Source organism: Petromyzon marinus, chromosome 27, assembly GCF_048934315.1.
Source record: "Petromyzon marinus isolate PM22_M1 ecotype Great Lakes invasive population chromosome 27, UKy_Petmar_22M1.pri1.0, whole genome shotgun sequence".
Taxonomy (NCBI): Eukaryota; Metazoa; Chordata; class Hyperoartia; order Petromyzontiformes; family Petromyzontidae; genus Petromyzon; species Petromyzon marinus.
In genome coordinates, this window is record NC_133693.1 from 7,359,751 (window position 1) to 7,378,626 (window position 18,876).

General features: G+C 49.9%; 1 protein-coding gene across 4 annotated transcripts; it reads left to right on the plus strand.

The window, feature by feature from the left end:
• The first annotated feature begins 3,933 nt into the window (after window positions 1-3,933).
• On the plus strand, window positions 3,934-15,665 carry LOC142929235 (7-alpha-hydroxycholest-4-en-3-one 12-alpha-hydroxylase-like). Of its 4 annotated transcripts, none has more exons than XM_076070074.1 (12): window positions 3,934-4,097; window positions 4,794-4,835; window positions 6,199-6,299; window positions 8,358-8,481; window positions 10,074-10,252; window positions 10,796-10,972; window positions 11,137-11,273; window positions 11,838-12,025; window positions 13,220-13,397; window positions 13,852-14,039; window positions 14,432-14,583; window positions 14,810-15,665. In XM_076070074.1, exons 3-12 carry the CDS (start codon window positions 6,211-6,213, stop codon window positions 14,952-14,954), a joined length of 1,557 nt encoding a protein of 518 aa, XP_075926189.1. In that variant the 5' UTR covers window positions 3,934-4,097; window positions 4,794-4,835; window positions 6,199-6,210; the 3' UTR covers window positions 14,955-15,665. The 4 variants fall into 4 exon arrangements, with proteins under 4 accessions (XP_075926189.1, XP_075926191.1, XP_075926192.1 ...); XM_076070075.1 differs by having other exon boundaries at window positions 3,975-3,993; XM_076070076.1 differs by lacking the exon at window positions 4,794-4,835.
• Window positions 15,666-18,876: the final 3,211 nt, after the last annotated feature.

Consider the following 18,876-nt stretch of genomic DNA (forward strand, 5'->3'; position numbering starts at 1 on the left):
CCGCACGGTATTTTTAAAGCATGAGGAGGGACTATGTGAAACACGCACTCCTATCTAATCTCTTCTTCATCTGCCACGTGGGCTGGGTGACCTTAGAAAGGGTCACGGCCACATAACAACAGACTGCGCGATGAACGTTCAAGGTTTTACAAGAGGCAATATCAGAGTGAAGGTTGGGGACGGTGCACAGAGGGAAGTTAGAGGGGTGGGTGGGTGGCATGAGGATGCAATGTAGATATTTGGTTGAAGTTGACCTTCACTTGACAATAATCATGGACTTATTTGCTCGGATGAGTGTGCGGTTTTCGGTCTGATACAGTATATAACCTGTATTCATCCCGTACAGAACCCTCATTGTATCTGACAGAACTCTCATCTAATACAGAACCATAATTTTACGTCACTTGTCTCATGTAATGCAAGAACCCTAATCTAATGCAGAGTCCATGTCTCATTCAATATGTAGTGACTGACTCAGAGACACGAAGAGTAGGAGGCACTCTGTTTATTAACAGCCTTAACAGTTCACAGAAAGTAACTACAGCTCCCAGTCAAGACAGCTGGCAGACTGCCTGACTGATGAAGACAGCGACGAAGACGCCAGCAGCACGACGGGATCCAACTCCAAACGACAGCCATGAGCTCCCGCTCAGGGCCCCCTTTTATCCTCCCAGCGTGGCCTCGCTCCGTCCCGCTCACGCCCCCTTTCTAGAACCTACTAGCGGGTTCCTGAGCTTCCCTCACGTGCCCCTTCTGTAACCTTTCCCCTACATCCCTCTCTCTGGTCTATCACGTGACCTGCTGTCAGGCTGCTGTAACTGCAGATCCCCTTCCCTGCCAGCAACAAGCGCTATTCTGCCAAGTGACCGATTCTATATCACTACATCACCCCCCCCCCCCCCCCAGTAAAAAAAGAAAACCAGCCATCCCGGCTGACCTCCATTCTCCGCGTAGTGGAAACAAGAACAATTAAAAAACCCAACAGGGATAATTATCAACTACCGACGAAACCCCATAGTAATGAACCTGGACCCCAGGGATTGAACAATGTCCGACGACCATCAGCGTGCCGCAGCCCACAAGCATCGTGAAGGACCCCAGGTCAACCAGCAGTCACAGCCCGGCTCGCGTCTGCGGCCACGCGGCAGACGGCGTCGGAACTAATTTGGTCAAAAACAAGAAGGGGCGGGCTATTGAAATCGAACAGTTGTGGAACGGGTCCTCGTCGCCGGGCCCCCAGGCGGGACAAGAATGGGCTTCCTGGGGACATCCGGGACGATATGTAAATGGACTAACGGGCGCGCCCCCTCCCGAGAAGAAGACAAAGGAGAAGAAGGAGATGACGGCGCATTTCATCATCCCAATACGTCCAGTGCATAAAAAGGAGGAAATAAACAAAACTAGGAGAAACAGCCAACAACTCTGGGAGTAAAGACCAGCTAGTTAAAAAGATGTTAATTGTTTCCGATTCCAGAAAATAGTTTTTTTATACAAACTATTTTTTATATATATGTACAAACTATTTTATTGTAGAATGTATTAATAGTGGATTTATACAGCACGAAGAGTTTAAGAAGTGATACAAATGATACTATATACAAAAACAGAATAAAAAGGAACCTAATTATAGCTGCTCACCCCGAGCTATAATGTTCTTCTGATCATGTATTGTCTTTGTACTGTTCGCCATTTGGCGTTCTCTCGTCTGACACTGGTGAGACTAGGCCCTCAATAAGGCTCTCTCTAGTGTAGGCCAATCAGTTTCAAAGACAATTCATATGTAGTGTAGTGAGTTCTCGAGACGTCGGAGACTGATCTTGGAGGCAAGACTTTTATTCACAATACTTCGGCAATACAGCCCCGGCTCACTGAGGGGAACGGCGCTTCTATACACACTGCCTGGGGAGGTATTTCCTCCGGCTAACGTGCCCTAACACTGGACCACTCCTCTGACACTCAGCAATACAACCCCGGCTCACTCAGGGCAACGGCCCTTCTATACACACTGCCTGGGGAGGTACTGCCTCCGGGCTATCGTGCCCTAACACAGGATCACTCATCTGGGTCCTCCGGCTACGGGTGCCTAGGGGAGGCTACTCTAACCCGACCTAGCCAGGGTGCGGGTTCCAACCGCTAACTGACTATATAGTGACGACGACGATGAAGACTGTATAGCTGGCGATCTATGCAGCGACGATGACGATGAAGAGATGACAGCGATGACAGGGACGACAGCCAGGACCCGAACCCCCATGACATCCTTTCACATTGTAGTGCACTTACCTGTCAACCCCTTATCAGTTCCTACCTTATTACGGACCAAATCAGACCTTATTGGTCACCCCGTGACTTTATAAATCTCAAAATGTATCATTCAAACTCCCACCACAAGGAAAAAACACAGACAAAAACAATGCTTTTGTCCGTATTGAAACGGTTGTACGCCGTATGGACTTGAAAACTCAATTTCCCTGTACAAGAATACGGGGTAAACCGTATGGGTTGACAGCTATGAGTACATTAAGATAATCAAGTTGACTGAATGACTAGCTATTAATTAAATAAACAGGCAAAGTTGTAATGAAATATATTCTAAATCCTATTGTAGATTTTCCGTTCCGAGATTTGGAACTGACCGTGTTGGTGGGGGTGGGAGGAAATTGGGGGGGAGGGGGAGGCAGGGGGGTGGGGGAAGTTAGGGAGCAGGTGGGAGGAGGTGGGGGGGGTAGGGGGAAGTGGGGGGAAGGTGGGGAGGAGGTGGGGAGGAAGTGGGGGGAAGGTAGGGAGGAGGTGGGAAGAGGTGGGGGGGGGGGGTAGGGGGGAAAGGGGGGAAGGTGGGGAGGAGGTGGGGAGGAAGTGGGGGACGTTAGGGAGTTGGGAGGAGGTGGGGGGTAGGGGGAAGTGGGGGGAAGGTGGGGAGGTGGGGAGGAAGTGGGGGGAAGGTAGGGGGGAGGTGGGAGGAGGTGAGGGGGTAGGGGGAAGTGGGGGGAAGGTGAGGAGGAGGTGGGGAGGAAGGTAGGGAGGAGGTGGGAGGAGGTGGGGGGTAGGGGGAAGTGGGGGGAAGGTGGGGAGGAGGTGGGGAGGAAGTGGGGGGAAGGTGGGGAGGAGGTGGGGAGGAAGTGGGGGGAAGGTAGGGAGGAGGTGGGAGGAGGTGGGGGTAGGGGGAAGTGGGGGGAAGGTGGGGAGGAGGTGGGGAGGAAGTGGGGGGAAGGTAGGAGGGAGATGGGAGGAGGTGGGGGGTAGGGGGAAGTGGGGGGAAGGTGGGGAGGAGGTGGGAGGAGGTGGGGGGGTAGGGGGAAGTGGGGGGAAGGTGGGGAGGAGGTGAGGAGGAAGTGGGAGGAAGGTAGGGAGGAGGTGGGAGGAGGTGGGGGGGGTAGGGGGAAGTGGGGGGAAGGTGGGGAGGAAGTGGGGGGAAGGTAGGGAGGAGGTGGGAGGAGGTGGGGGGGGTAAGGGGAAGTGGGGGGAAGGTGGGGAGGAGGTGGGGAGGAAGTGGGGGGAAGGTAGGGGGGAGGTGGGAGGAGGTGGGGGGTAGGGGGAAGTGGGGTGAAGGTGGGGAGGAGGGGGGGAGGAAGGTAGGGAGGAGGTGGGAGGAGGTGGGGGGGTAGGGGGAAGTGGAGGGAAGGTGGGGAGGAGGTGGGGAGGAAGTGGGGGGAAGGTAGGGAGGAGGTGGGAGGAGGTGGGGGGGGTAGGGGGAAGTGGGGGGAAGGTAGGGAGGAGGTGGGAGGAGGTGGGGGGGTAGGGGGAAGTGGAGAGGAGGTGGGGAGGAAGTGGGGGGAAGGTAGGGGGGAGGTGGGAGGAGGTGGGGGGGTAAGGGTAAGTGGGGGCAAGGTGGGGAGGAGGTGGGGGGGAAGTGGGGGTGGCTTGGAGTCGACTCTATTCTCATAAAGAATCGATTCCCATGCGTTCCCACACACTGAATCGGAAATCGATTCTTCTCAATTTCAACAACAAATTCCACGAGCGAGCGAGCACTAGGAGCTGTGTCTTCTGGAGGTAACCCGTCTCCCCCGTGTGTCTTGTGTGTGTTCGTCTTCTTCTTGGTGGTGGTGCTGGTGGTGCTCCACAACACTTGCCCCCCACCTCCCACAACAAGTCTGGTGAGGGAGGTTGGCGTCTTTGTTGATGCTGCGGCAGCGTCACGGCGGATGAGTTCTAACCCTTGCGAATTGTTAAAAAAAGCGCAGGCGTCGTTTGTGCAACGGATTTAATACTTTTAATGCGTGTCGTAATCTTCCGTCTTGTGAGCGTTTTGGGTGCGTCCACGCGTATGCGTTTTTGCAATAGTTGTGTTTAAAAGTCGTGGAGTTATTGCTCATATCGACGTGGATTTTGCGAGTGAATCTGCCTCGGCTTGTTGAATTTTAGGTAAGAATTCAGTACCGGGTTTCCGTCTTCACTGACATTAACCACCGTCACTGTCACCGCCGCCACCACACACACTTACAAGTACTATGTAGCCTTGATTTAAAGCTTTCGTGACTGCAGGGATTCATATTCTTGGTTCTTTCGGTAACGTCACCACGTAGAAGGGAAACAATAAAAAAAATATACATAAAACAATAAAAGTGAGAATGTTATTGTTTTTGTATATTTTAATTTCATGGTTTCCCTTCTACGTGACTTTACCGGAAGAACCAAGAATATATATACAGTATAGTCATTATAGGAGACATGGTCTAAACAGCCAACATCATCATCATAACAGTATCACATGGAATTCAGCATCACTGATATATTGGCGTCATTGTCACTTACATTATCATCACTTGCATTGTCATCTCTGTATGTCTTAGGAAGAAGGTCCATCGCCTGAAACGTCACCTTTTTTTTACCAGGTAAGATCGACTGAACTATAAAAGTATCAATCTAGATTTGAAGTTTTCGTGACTGCAATGATCCACATACTCTTTGGTTATTTCGGTAAAGTCACGTAGGTAATAAAATAAAACAAAATAAATTAAATCATGTTGTGCGAGACGTGGCCACATTTGTTTAGAAGGTAAATAATCTAAACAAATTAAGCACGCGCACGTAAGTACAACTGCTTTGTTTCATCAAACCTATGTACTTATCGACATTCTACATTTCTCCAACTATTGAGAACCAAAGGGGATGCAAGGCTACAGTAAAGGTGGCCTACTGTTTTTCAAATAATGCCACAGGCTTTTTTTTAATGACCATCGTGAAGGAGACGGTGTGTGTTCGTGGATAGTACAACTGCAGTATTAACCAGGGCGGCCGGGAGGCTCGAACCTTGAACCTCTGCAACAAACGGCAAATGCACTTCCGCTGGGCAATGTCACCGCCCCGTGTTGTATTGTGTTATATCATTGTGTTATATGTGTAGTGCCGTGAATTCACTCGGACAACAACCGTCTCTTTTTCCGCCGTCACTTTTATTCCATCGTTCCGTACACACAGTAATTCTCTCCGTGCTCCGCCAACTCGGACACTCCAATTTACTTCAGCATCGTCCGTGCATCCCCTTCCACACACAGTGTTCCTTCTATCTCTTCACACACAGTGTCTTCCCTTCCACACACAGTGGTCCGTCTTCTATCTCCTCACACACAGTATCGCCGCTATCTCTTCACACGCAGTGACTTCCCTTCCACACACAGTGGTTCGTCTTCTATCTCCTCACACACACAGTATCCTGTCTGTATATTCACACACAGTGACTCCATCTATCTATTCACGCACAGTGACTTCATCTATCTCCGCTAACGCTGACTCTCCCTATCGCTATTTACTGTCTTTGGGGTCCGGCTCTCTATCTATTCTTCCCTAACATTTCCAGCTGTCTTCTTCGTATCTCTTCACCTCTCGCCAACAACTGCCCAGCAATAACTCTCCAATAACAACTCCCCAGCAGCAACTCTACTCCGTTCAAACCACCTCGCGTTTTATCCCCTCTCGCATTAGCCTTAATTAATTGCCACGTTCCGCCAGCTCGCACCTGTCCCCTCCATCAGACATCCAGACGCCACCACTTAACACTAACAGCCTCTAGACCAATCACAGCCCTCGTGCCACGACTCCCTTAATTACTTCCGGTTGTTTACGCCACCCGCGACTCGACCACCTGTTCGACCTCATGTGACCCGTTCTCCTTGTCTGTCTGTATGTACTGTATATGGCCAATTCCTATGCGTATTGTTTACTCCACTACATATGGTACATTATTGCGTTGTGTAGAGGTGATTCGTAATGGCCGGCTTGGTGCTGTTCGCGTCCTCATGTGTCGTGGGGCTCCTCGTCATCATCGGTCTCGTCCTGTTCGTCACACGGAGAAGCCAGTGAGTGAGGCTCACCATTCTTCGCCATTGCTTTACCACACTGATCCGCTCATCACCACAACTCAATCGCAACACCTTATTGCTCCTCACAGTTACCACTCCGCTCCAATAAAACACTCGCGATGCTTTGCCATTACACACTCGGCACTCTGCAACACTGCACACTCACCACGCTTTACCATTATACACTAACCAAACCACACCACGACATTTTGTATTAAACCTCATCACACCATTGCACACCTTGCTACACCTAAAAAAATCATACCATACCTAACCACTGTTCACCTCAGCAATTCACATATTTCCACCCCATTACACACCTCATCATTACACATTCCATAAAACTTATAATAAAAACTAATAAGTACCATGGCCTAATCTTCTTCTATATATATGAAGAGGAGTCGGAGACTGGTTTAAGCACTTTTTTATTTCTCCAACGCACAACAACACCCGTTCCAAAACCAACCCCGAACACGCGTCTCGCAGCCCCTTTTAACCCCTCCATCTCCGTGCTCGCTCCCAATACACATCCACGTCTGGCACGCCTGGTCCGGGTGACGCTATGGCCCTTTATCCCCTGACCCCCGTCCAGCGCATTCCCGTGCGTGTGATTGGTGCGTGTTTTAGTGAGAGCGGAGATTTCGTGTCTGCGTGGTGCGTGTGCGTGAGGGTGGCTCGCAGATCCCTTACATCTATAAAAGTCAAAAATTGTCTGTGGGTTTGTGTGTGGCTTTGTGCTTGTTCGCGCGCTTGCGAACGATTTCGCTCTCCAACGGTGGGGTTTACGTTAAATAAAAATAGCCAGGTACCTTGCCGTAAGCCCTGCCGTGAGCAAGCGCTATTCCTTTTTCACATCCGTCAACTTTAGATTAGTTTAATTTGCGATTTAGTGAGATTTTTGCGTGCTACCTCTTTATTTTTTTTATCTATTACGCGTGCATGCGCCTTTGGTGGGGGGGACGGCCCAGGCCAAGTCGCACGCCTTCGGTGAGGGTAAGGGGGACATTTTATTTTGCGTTAAAAATGCTATTGAAATACACTAAACGCTCAGGTAAATTATATTCTTGGTTCTTTCTGTAAAGACTTTCGGTAAAGACTTTACTGAAAGAACCAAGAATATGAATTCCTGCAGTCACGAAAGCTTTAAATCAAAATTTAGCTCAGGTAAATTCTTCACTGTGTGATGTCCCCCTCACCCCGATGTGTGCAGTTACTACTATACAGTTGGTAGATGCTACCACTATAGGCCGTAGATATTATTGCAGAGCGGCCGGGGAGATCGTGGCTAGGGGGGGGGGGTCAGGGGTAGCAGCCCAGCCCCAGCCTGCCAAGGTGCCACCTCGGCCAGCTGGACAATCTAGGCGAGGCCGAAGGCTCTCCATGGGACTAGGCCTCACCACGCCACTCCGTCAGGTGATTACTTTGTGCTATAGAGTCGATAAATACTGCTATAGAGTCAGCATGTACTACTGTAGTGATAGCAGGTACCACCACAGTTGGTATGCACTGCTGTAATCATAGTAGGTACCACCACAGTCAGTACGCACTGCTGTTAGATTTTGAAGAGTACAGTAAAACCTTGGATTGCGAGCATAATTCGTTCCAGAAACGTGTTTGTAATCCAAAGCACTCGTATATCAAAGCACTCGTATATCAGTTGTGATCACGTGACGCTTGCCAGACAAAGCATATACGTACTACTCGTATTGCAAGACCTCGCTCGTTTATCAAATTAATATTTATTTAAAATGTTTGCTCGTCTTGCAAAACACTCGCAGACCAAGTTACTCGCAATCCAAGGTTTTACTTTAGTTTGGAAATATTTTTTTGGCCCGGGCAATGCCGGGGGTATATAAGCTAGTGGGCTATAAAACTGGTAGCACACCCCTCCTCCTGTCCCTAATGCCTGAACTCTATCTCTAGCCCCTCTCCTCATTCCCTGGCCTTGCTCTGTTCCCCCCACTCAATACCCACATGCCCCCCCCCACCTCAATGCCCCTCCACCTTCCCAACCCATCAATGCCATCTGTGCCCCCCCCCCCCCCCCCCCAGGCACCCAGGAGAGCCTCCTCTTGATAAAGGCCTCATCCCATGGCTGGGTCATGCCATCGAGTTCCGGAGAAACATGTACACCTTCCTGCGGCGCATGCAGCGCAAGCACGGAGACACCTTCACGGTCAGCAACAGCAGCAGTGGGGGACAGTGGGAACAAATAAACGTGGAACAAATAAACAGGATATATGATAATGAAATAGGGCAGATCAACATACAAGTACATTGTAGTGAGTGCTGTATTATTATGCAATTTACACAAACAGGGAGTTTATTGTCACAAGAAGACTTGCAGATCTCCTCAGGCATCTTATTTATGAAGAGGATGTCCTAGGAAATCCAGGACAGGTGACAACCATAGTGGGGGTAAATAACCTCTAATATCTCCATACACAAACTCTCCTAGGCCTAGGTTACAAAGCCAAAAAGTACAAAATTCATTTTTAAAATGTGGGGGCCACTAATTTTGACATTTTGGTTTTAAAATTAGTTTTTACTTTTTCATTCCAGTCAATTCGATGCCTCTAACTTGCACATGTTATCTGATTCATATATCCCTCTGTCTCTCAGTATAATTCCAAGCATGCACCTCCTCTCCCGTGATTTTCTGTAGCCCCTTCTTTTGTTGAACTTTCTTTGTCAAATCTGGTTGTTTTATTCCTTAAGCACATTGATTGTTTTCATTAAGTTTAGTTTTTCAAAAGAATTGCAACCTACTCTTGTCCACCTCTTTATTTCATCCTTTAATCCCGGTCAGCCTTCACATAAACCCTGATGTCTATTCCAGTTGTGTTCCTCCAACACAAATCTTCATTTGTTTGTTCAACTCTACTTGTTTTTTTTTCCATACTTATCTTGAGCCCCATTTTGCAACCTTTTTAAATTGTGTTGCCCCTCACACCAACATGTCATGACCAAGTGTGGACTCAAATTCTAAACTGTGAATAACTAAATAAGATCCATACTAAAACCTGAATAGAATTACATAGGTTGTCTTCAACTAGACTAAGACTGTGACTAATATAAAATGTGCTGAATAAATTCATCCTACTGTGTACGTGTGTGCACTTGAAATTGTGCATGCCAATCATGTGCGTCTGTGCTTGGCACAAGCACCATGGTGATGTCACCGCCACTTAGAGGCAAATGGGCAGCGGTTGTTTATTGTTGTAACTTAGTGGATAGCACATATCACTACAAACTCAGTGAAGATTGTTTTATTTCAACTCATGGCCAACAGTGGTAAATATGAGCCTCCCCTAGGTCAACTCAGCTATAATTTCACATCTGTGCGGTGTGTAAACATCAGCAATGGTTCAACAAAAGGCTGCCAGGCACGGCGCTGGCAACATCACCACCTTGCGCACCCTGACGTCCTCCGCCAACCTCCTGTTCTTTGGGTTCAAGGATGATGTCGACAATCGTCGGCTGTTCTTCGAAGTCTGCATGTGGCTGCATTGATCAATTTGGGAGACACAGCACTTGTCACTTAATGCAGAGCCACGTGGGTAGTTGGGCTGATCGAGATCGACGCTATCTTCCTTCCTGGTGCTACATCTCCTACTCTGCAACGAGATTCTTTTCAAATTTTCGGACGCCATTTTTAATGGCGTGGTGACACAGACTACTCGCTAACAGCACTCGTTTCAGCAGCCTGCGTAGGCCATACGCGGGATCTTTTCATTGTCTCTGTGTGTCTCCCCTGCACCGCCGCAGGTGTGCTTGGGCGGGAAGTACATCACGTTCATGCTGGACCCACACGATATGGCGGCCGTGGCGCGCGAACCACGCTCCGCGCTTGACTTCAAAGCATTTGCACGCCAGCTCGTCTTGGTCGTCTTTGGCGTAAACATCAAGGTCGAGTACCATACGGCCACCAGCGCCCACAACGTTAGGTGCGGCACCTCAAGCTACAGCTCGCACCAAAGCTCACTCGTGATCCTTTTAACTCTGGCGCAGAGTGGTGCAGTGGTAACACACGCTTGTGTTGTACTATTGAGTGTGGTGCATATTCCAGTCGCCTCAGGCAATCAAACCAGGGCACCTGGGTATGTACGCTGACCTGCCAGCAAGCCTTCGACACATCACCGTGGCCTCAAGGTGCAACTAGCCTGGCTCATGCACCATGGTGATGTCACCGCCACTTTGTGGCGAATGGCGGTTGTTGGTGTGCTCTTGTGTGTGCTCATGTGGGGAGCTCTAGTGTAGTGGGTAGCCCACTGACCTGGGTTTACTTGCCACTAACGGCCAACATCCGTGACGAATATCTGTTGGAGCCCTCCCCGGGGTCGACTGAGCCTTAAATTAGTCCTTGGTATGGTATGGAGACAAAGTCAGCCAAGTTATGGGATGATGAAACACTCCCTTGCTCCAACAGCTGCACAGGGGACCGTTGTGCGCTCGCGTGTGCATGGTCGCGTGTGCGTGTCGCCCCGCAGCCACTTGCAGGGCGACGGGCTGGTCGCCTTGACAGACGCCATGATGTCCCAGCTGCACCTGCTCATGGGGCCAGGTTCATTCAATGAAGGAAACGGTCGTGGGGGGTGCGGGGGGCACGGGGACACTAAGTGGCATGAATCCGGTCTCTTTGACTTCTGCTATGGCATCGTGTTCAGGTATGCTACACTGAGTTCTGCTCCTCTTCTTGTGCTCCCCTCTTGCTATTTTCCCTCCGTTGTTTTCATTGTGATTTTCAACATCGTTATCATTGCCATCGTCATTATCTTCATCATTGTGGTTATCATCGTTATTGAGTAATGCCTGTCCATGCTGCACGTAGAGCCGGCTACCTGGCTTTGTTTGGCCAGGAACCGGGCGGGCCGGCAAGGCAGACCACACACTCCCTGGAGGTGTTCAAGGAGTTCCGCAAGTACGATCAGCTGTTCCCCGCCATCGCCACGTCCACGCTCTGGCCCGGTATGACACAATATTCATGATGCACGTCTCAAGTATCTTTTATAACTGCAGTGCCCGGAGAACACCCACGAGCACGAGTGGATCATCGTCGGTGCTGGGGTGGTGCCACAGGCCTACAGAGATTTTATAAATTGTCATGAATGAGGTCAGCATTCGACTAAAAAAAAAATGTGTCCCTTTTGTGTTTTCTGTCATGCATGTTTCGTCTCGTATGGCCCATTGTCATAACTCTAACTGCCCAGCAAGCTACTCATCTGTTCAACAATCCGGTTACTCAACCACCCGCTCATTCACCCACCCGCTCACCTACCCATTCACCCGCTCAACTACCCGCTTACCCACCTGCTTACCCACATGATTAGCCACTTACACATCCGCTCTCCCACACCCTTACACACTCACTCCCCCACGTGCTCACCTGCTCATCCATTTACTCACCCACTGGCTCACTCACCCACCCACTCAACTGCTTGACCGTCCTCTTGTTCCCCAGCTCACTTGTCCCTCTATCTCTCCCTCCCCCCTCCCTACACATCCCCACCCCTCCCCCCAATTCTCTCCTAGGCTCAGCCCAGCGGAAGGAAGCAGACCGACTCAAGTCGTGGTTCTGGGAGCACTTGACGGTGTCGCTGCTGCGTGTGCGTGAGCACGTCAGCCCCTGGATCTTGGGCCGCGACGAAAAGCTTGTCGAGCTGCAGGCCGACAAAGAGACCCGGGATCGCACCTTGTTCATGCTGCTCTGGGCCTCTCAGGTAAGGCCCCTGAATCAGCCCTGCAGCAGAGCCTTATGCAAAGTGACAGATGCTTGTGTTGCACCCAAAACGTCGTGATTTATTTTATACCTACGTGACTTTGCCGAAAGAACCAAAGAGTATGGGGGAGGGGGGGGTGTTGATCTACAAAACTCACAACACTGTTCATGTTTAAACAGGCTTTTTTAAAATTGTTAAACACTAAAAAGAATGAGTAACTATGCGATTTGCTTTTGTCTTAAATTATAAAAAGCAAACTGCATCTCCCTTGAATGTGAGCTTCCGTACATCCCGGACAGCCAGCCAGCAAAACTTGTTATCTTGTATTGAGCCCTCTCTCCACCTTCCTCTTGCCTTCCTCTGTACTATATATCCCAGTTTATCTCTCTTTCTCGATTTGCTACGTTGTTCATTCCTCTCCCTTTTTCTACCTCTCCCTCCCTCCCTCTATATTCTCCTCTCTTCCACTATATCGTCCCTACCCCTATCTCTCTGTTTATCTCACTCTCATTATTCCAACTTCTCCCTTTCCCATCTCAATCTCTCTTGCCTCTCCCGAATCATCTCACTGCCTGTCGTCTTCCCTCGCCCTAATTTTTTTTTTGCCCTCTTTTACCTCTCCGTTTCACACCCTTTCACTCTCTCCCTGCCCTTCTCCTCTCCGTTCCTCTCCATCTCTTCCTCCCTCCTCTATCATCCTCCCTCACCTCCTGCTATCTCTCCTCTATCGCATGCGGGAGATACACGGCCAGGCTGAAGGGTGGGAGGATGGGGGGGGAGAGCCATGATGTCAGCACAACACACAAACCCGACTCAACACTGTGGGATCATCACGCAGATCTGCATGATGATGTCACCTCTGCGCATGCGCGCTTGCTTGTGTGCCAGGAATCCAGCCAGAAAAACTTTTATCTAATACATACGGTGCGAAAGAAGTTCAACATACGTACGCCAATTTGGCTAATTTTGCTTAAAGTGCCGACATACCCATAACTACACATGCGAAAGTACGCATTGGTTTAATACGTTTTTACTTGACTTTAACAATTTACCTTGGCAAGGCAGGAGGTGGCGCCCTTAATACGCACGAATAGTGATGGAATTTTATGAAATTGTTTGATCTACCAACCTGGCCTCCAAAGTGCAGGCGGGCAGCAAAGCGACCACAGGCTGGGATGTCCCCCATGTGACCAGGGTAACACGGGCCCCGCGGCGTTCTGGACGCTGGCGTATCTGATGAAGCACGCGGACGCCATGGCTGCCGTGCGCGCCGAGGTGCAGCAGCTGCTGGAGGCGACGGGGCAGAGCGACGGCGCGGAGACGCGAGAGATCTCGCTGACGCGCGACGTGCTCGTCAACACGCCCGTGCTTGGTGTGTCTACGCACGTGCCCACTCACCTGCTCACTCGCTTACTCGGCCACCTGCCCACCCACTCGCCTATCCGCTTAATCTAATACTCACAGAGATCCCCACCCCGCTGTATAGCCTTTAACAAACTTTTCGGGCAAGTGCGATTGGCCAACAACTATGAAGTCCAACAGAGTATACGAGGAGGTGGGTGGCAAGCATCACGACTGTCCACCTTTGTTACCGAAATGCTGACATTTGCACACTGCATCAGGTACTCATTTTAGACTGAGTCGATAGAGGGGAGGTCGAGAACCAGTTTCAGATATTTATCACCAATGTTTGCCGCGAGCGGGTATCAAACTCGGTTCGCCGGGTTCATAGCACAGTGCGCCAACTACTGCTCAAACGCTCCCCACATTCATCATGACTTGGCATCATGACTCCTCCTTACCCCTCGCCCCTCTCCCCCATGCAGACAGCGTGATTGAGGAGATGCTGCGCCTTCGCTCGGCTCCCATCCTCGTGCGTGCCGTCCAGCAGGACATGACGCTGCAGGTTCCAGGCGCCAGCGGGCCGGGCACCAAGCTCCGCGCCGGTGATCGCCTCGCCATGTTCCCTCACCTGAGCCCCCACATGGACCCCGAGGTCCACGCGGATCCCGAGGTGGGGGAGGCTGCTGTCCGTGCGTGTCTGTCGTAGAGGCCAGGGCAAGTGCTCCGGTCTCCGCCCACCTGAAGAAAAACACTCGTTAAGATGGAATGGTCAATTAGGTGGCAGTACAGCAAATAATCATAGTAACAATATTGTAGTTATACTGTGTTGGGAGGTTTTTTTCTGGTTTTCTCCAGACTCCTCCCACACAGTCCCACAAGCTGAACAAGTAATTTACTAAACAATTCCAAGCAGGATTGTGATATTCTTGCGACTGAGTGCATCGTTCATTTAAAAAAGGAGCACCTGATTAGGCCATCCTCTTGTTCCGCTCTGCCCTATGGCAACCGCCTTGCAGCTCACCTGCCCATCTGTGACGCGTTGTCTCATTCTGCCAATGGCAGGAGTTTAAGTTCGATCGCTTCCTGAACGAGGACGGCTCCAAGAAGACGGACTTCTTCAAGTCTGGGCGCAAGCTCCGGTATCCCACAATGCCCTGGGGTGCCGGTGTGTCCATCTGTCCTGGGAGATTCTTCGCTACCAACGAGATCAAACAGTGAGTTCCCCTTTTGTGACCAGGGCCGGATTAACGCAGGGTCTTGGGGGTCTGCAGCCTGGGCCAAATTTTTTGTTACCCCTACAATATCTAACTTTAAGTGGGGGGGTCGTCGTGTATGTGCGCATGCGTCAATGTGCGTGCGTGTTTCAATGTGTGTACGTCAATGTGCCTGCGTTAATGTGCGTGCGTCTGCGTGCGTGCGTGTGTGCGTGTCTCTGCTCAGGTTCATTGTGCTGATGCTGATCCACTACGACGTCGAGTTCTCCGACCCCACCACTAAAGTGCCAGACATCAACGTGTCGCGATTCGGATTTGGCGTCATGCACCCAACGCACGAAATTTCCTTCCGTTACCGTCCGCGCTTCTGAACAGCGGTCGACACTACCCTCCTTGCCTGGTCTCTAACCCTGCCCTGCTGCTCCTTCTCCCTCTCCTGTGAAGATGCTGTTTGTATCTCAGACATCTCTCAAATTTGACGAGAATGACTGTTTCAGTCGCTTGAAACTGTTCATACCTCTTTGATTGTTCAACCTGTTTGCTTAAATTCCTGTCCATTCTACCACCTGTCAATCTGTCAGTACATCTGCCAGTCCATCTGTCAATTATCTGTTGGTTCGTTTATTCATCTCTGTATAGATATCTGCCAACCTGTATATGCTTGTTTCTGTGCTGCATGACTGATTCTCCACCTGTTTGTCTAATTGTCTGTCTTTCGGCACCCCCTTGTGTCCATCTACAGAGTTGTTTATGTCCCTGTTCATATGTCTGCCCACCTGTGTATTTATTCATATATACATCCTTTCATCAGTCTGTCATGATCATACATCATCCCGACTGCTTTAGTTGAATTCAATGACGTAAGAACTGGATGCTCCAACCCACATAGGATTCCAACTTTATCTGAATTCATGCCTTATATCGTAAAGACGTCTTTGGCATGGAAAATGAAGTGTTGTTTATTCAATTAAAAGTTGTTTGGAAAAAAAATACATCGGCTGGATGAATACATTACAGTGTACGCATCCTGCAAACAACATTCCCTATTCCCAAAGAGAATAAAATGTATCTTGTAGAATAAATGTACTACTGTTTATGTTTAATTTTTAAATTGCGTCGTCGTTCATGCACATTGCATCTCACAATCGCTGAGGAACCACAGACAAACTGGAAGGCAGCAGCCAGGTGGGGAGCCGGCGCTTTCAACAATCGCCCAAGCTCTGCAGTCCTCTATATATTAACATGTTTTCAACTAATGAATGTGTACAGTATGCAGCAACCAGAGAAAGTCGACATGTGCGAGGGAGCAACGCTCTATCCCATACAAAAGAGACATAAGTGCACTGTGCTGTGCCACCTGGCAAGCCAAGGCATCGTACGTCAATGCCCATGGGAAGTGAGTTTCACGATAATTGTGTGATCCACGATCCCTTTCCTCCACAGTGCCAGGATTATAGCTGTGCCCCACCACTACTACAGATGCATAGAATACATTTTCAGTCAAAGTAAGCTGCACGTGACATTACATCCGATCACTGATGCATGATGCGGTTGGACTAAAAACTACACAAATTACCACAGCACCAAATGCCAGAGTAACCATTCCGTTTACATTTTATATATCGTTTATTTAAAAGCTGAGCTTTTTCAGTTTCCCAGCTTATTCGAGTTATTTCATCGTGGAGACCCAGCGACAGTGCATCTTTGCATTCCGCACGGTATTTTAAAGCATGAGGATGGACTATGTGAAACACGCACTCCTATCTAATCTCTTCTTCATCTGCCACGTGGGGCTGGGTGACCTTAGAAAGGGTCATGGCCACAACAACAGACTGCGCGATGAACGTTCAAAGTTTTACAAGAGGCAATAGAGTGAAGGTTGGGGACGGTGCACAGAGGGAAGTTAGAGGGGTAGGTGGGTGGCATGAGGATGCAATGTAGATATTTGGTTGAAGTTGACCTTCACTTGACAATAATCATGGACTTATTGTCTCGGATGAGCGTGCGGTTTTCGGTCTGATACAGTATATAACCTGTATTCATCCCGTACAGAACCCTCATTGTATGTGACAGAACTCTCATCTAATACAGAACCATAATTTTACGTCACTTGTCTCATGTAATGCAAGAACCCTAATCTAATGCAGAGTCCATGTCTCATTCAATATGTAGTGACTGACTCAGAGACACGAAGAGTAGGAGGCACTCTGTTTATTAACAGCCTTAACAGTTCACAGAAAGTAACTACAGCTCCCAGTCAAGACAGCTGGCAGACTGCCTGACTGATGAAGACAGCGACGAAAACGCAGCAGCACGACGGGATCCAACTCCAAACGACAGCCATGAGCTCCCGCTCAGGGCCCCCTTTTATCCTCCCAGCGTGGCCTCGCTCCGTCCCGCTCACGCCCCCTTTCTAGAACCTACTAGCGGGTTCCTGAGCTTCCCTCACGTGCCCCTTCTGTAACCTTTCCCCTACATCCCTCTCTCTGGTCTATCACGTGACCTGCTGTCAGTCAGGCTGCTGTAACTGCAGATCCCCTTCCCTGCCTGCAACAAGCGCTATTCTGCCAAGTGACCGATTCTATATCACTACATCACCCCCCCCCCCCCCCCAGTAAAAAAAGAAAACCAGCCATCCCGGCTGACCTCCATCCTCCGCGTAGTGGAAACAAGAACAATTAAAAAACCCAAACCAGGATAATTATCAACTACCGACGAAACCCCATAGTAATGAACCCGGACCCCAGGGATTGAACAATATCCGACGACCATCAGCGTGCCGCAGCCCACAAGCATCGTGAAGGACCCCAGGTCAACCAGCAGTCACAGCCCGGCTCGCGTCTGCGGCCACGCGGCAGACAGCGTCGGAACTAATTTGGTCAAAAACAAGAAGGGGCGGGCTATTGAAATCGAACAGTTGTAGAACGGGTCCTCGTCGCCGGGCCCCCAGGCGGGACAAGAATGGGCTTCCTGGGGACATCCGGGACGATATGTAAATGGACTAACGGGCACGCCCCCTCCCGAGAAGAAGACAAAGGAGAAGAAGGAGATGACGGCGCATTTCATCATCCCAATACGTCCAGTGCATAAAAAGGAGGAAATAAACAAAACTAGGAGAAACAGCCAACAACTCTGGGAGTAAAGACCAGCTAGTTAAAAAGATCTTAATTGTTTCCGATTCCAAAAAATAGTTTTTTTATACAAACTATTTTTTAAATATATGTACAAACTATTTCATTGTAGAATGTATTAATAGTGGATTTATACAGCACGAAGAGTTTAAGAAGTGATACAAATGATACCATATACAAAAACCTGAATAAAAGGAACCTAATTATAGCTGCTCACCCCGAGCTATAATGTTCTTCTGATCGTGTATTGTCTTTGTACTGTTCGCCATTTGGCGTTCTCTCGTCTGACACTGGTGAGACTAGGCCCTCAATAAGGCTCTCTCTCGTGTAGGCCAATCAGTTTCAAAGACAATTCATATGTACTGTAGTGAGTTCTGGAGACGTCGGAGACTGATCTTGGAGGCAAGACTTTTATTCACAATACTTCGGCAATACAGCCCCGGCTCACTGAGGGGAGCGGCGCTTCTATACACACTGCCTGGGGAGGTATTTCCTCCGGCTAACGTGTTTTAACACTGGACCACTCCTCTGACACTCAGCAATACAACCCCGGCTCACTCAGGGCAACGGCCCTCTATACACACTGCCTGGGGAGGTACTGCCTCCGGGCTATCGTGCCCTAACACAGGATCACTCATCTGGGTCCTCCAGCTACGGGTGCCTAGGGGAGGCTACTCTAACCGACCTAGCCAGGGTGCGGGTTCCAACCGCTGCCCCGCTCGGACCCGGCCCTCACAAGGACGTCAGGCCATGGGTTCTAGGGTCTCACCACTGAGCCACACAGAGTCCCGGCCCTTACAAGGGCAGCGGGGCTAGAGGTCCCAGGGTTCTATCTAGCTGGTCTTCTTGCTTCTGTCTTGGACTGGCCCCGGACCCTTCCAGGGGTCCGGCTTTTATTCCCAGCACCGGTGCGTTAGCCCTGGCTCCGCCTACCTTCTAGAGAGTTCCAGTGGGGGCTCCGGAGGATCCCAGGACACCCCGCAACCCCCTCCTACTGGGAGGGTCCTGGGGGATCTAGAACACCCCCACAACCCACTCCTGTCTGGGGCAAGGGATATTGCGACTGCCCCTGCTGGACTGTTGTCTGCCCCTACAGGTAAGTGCACATAGCCCATTTACGTCGCTACACATATTATCAGAGCATGTTTGTTTACATGTTCAC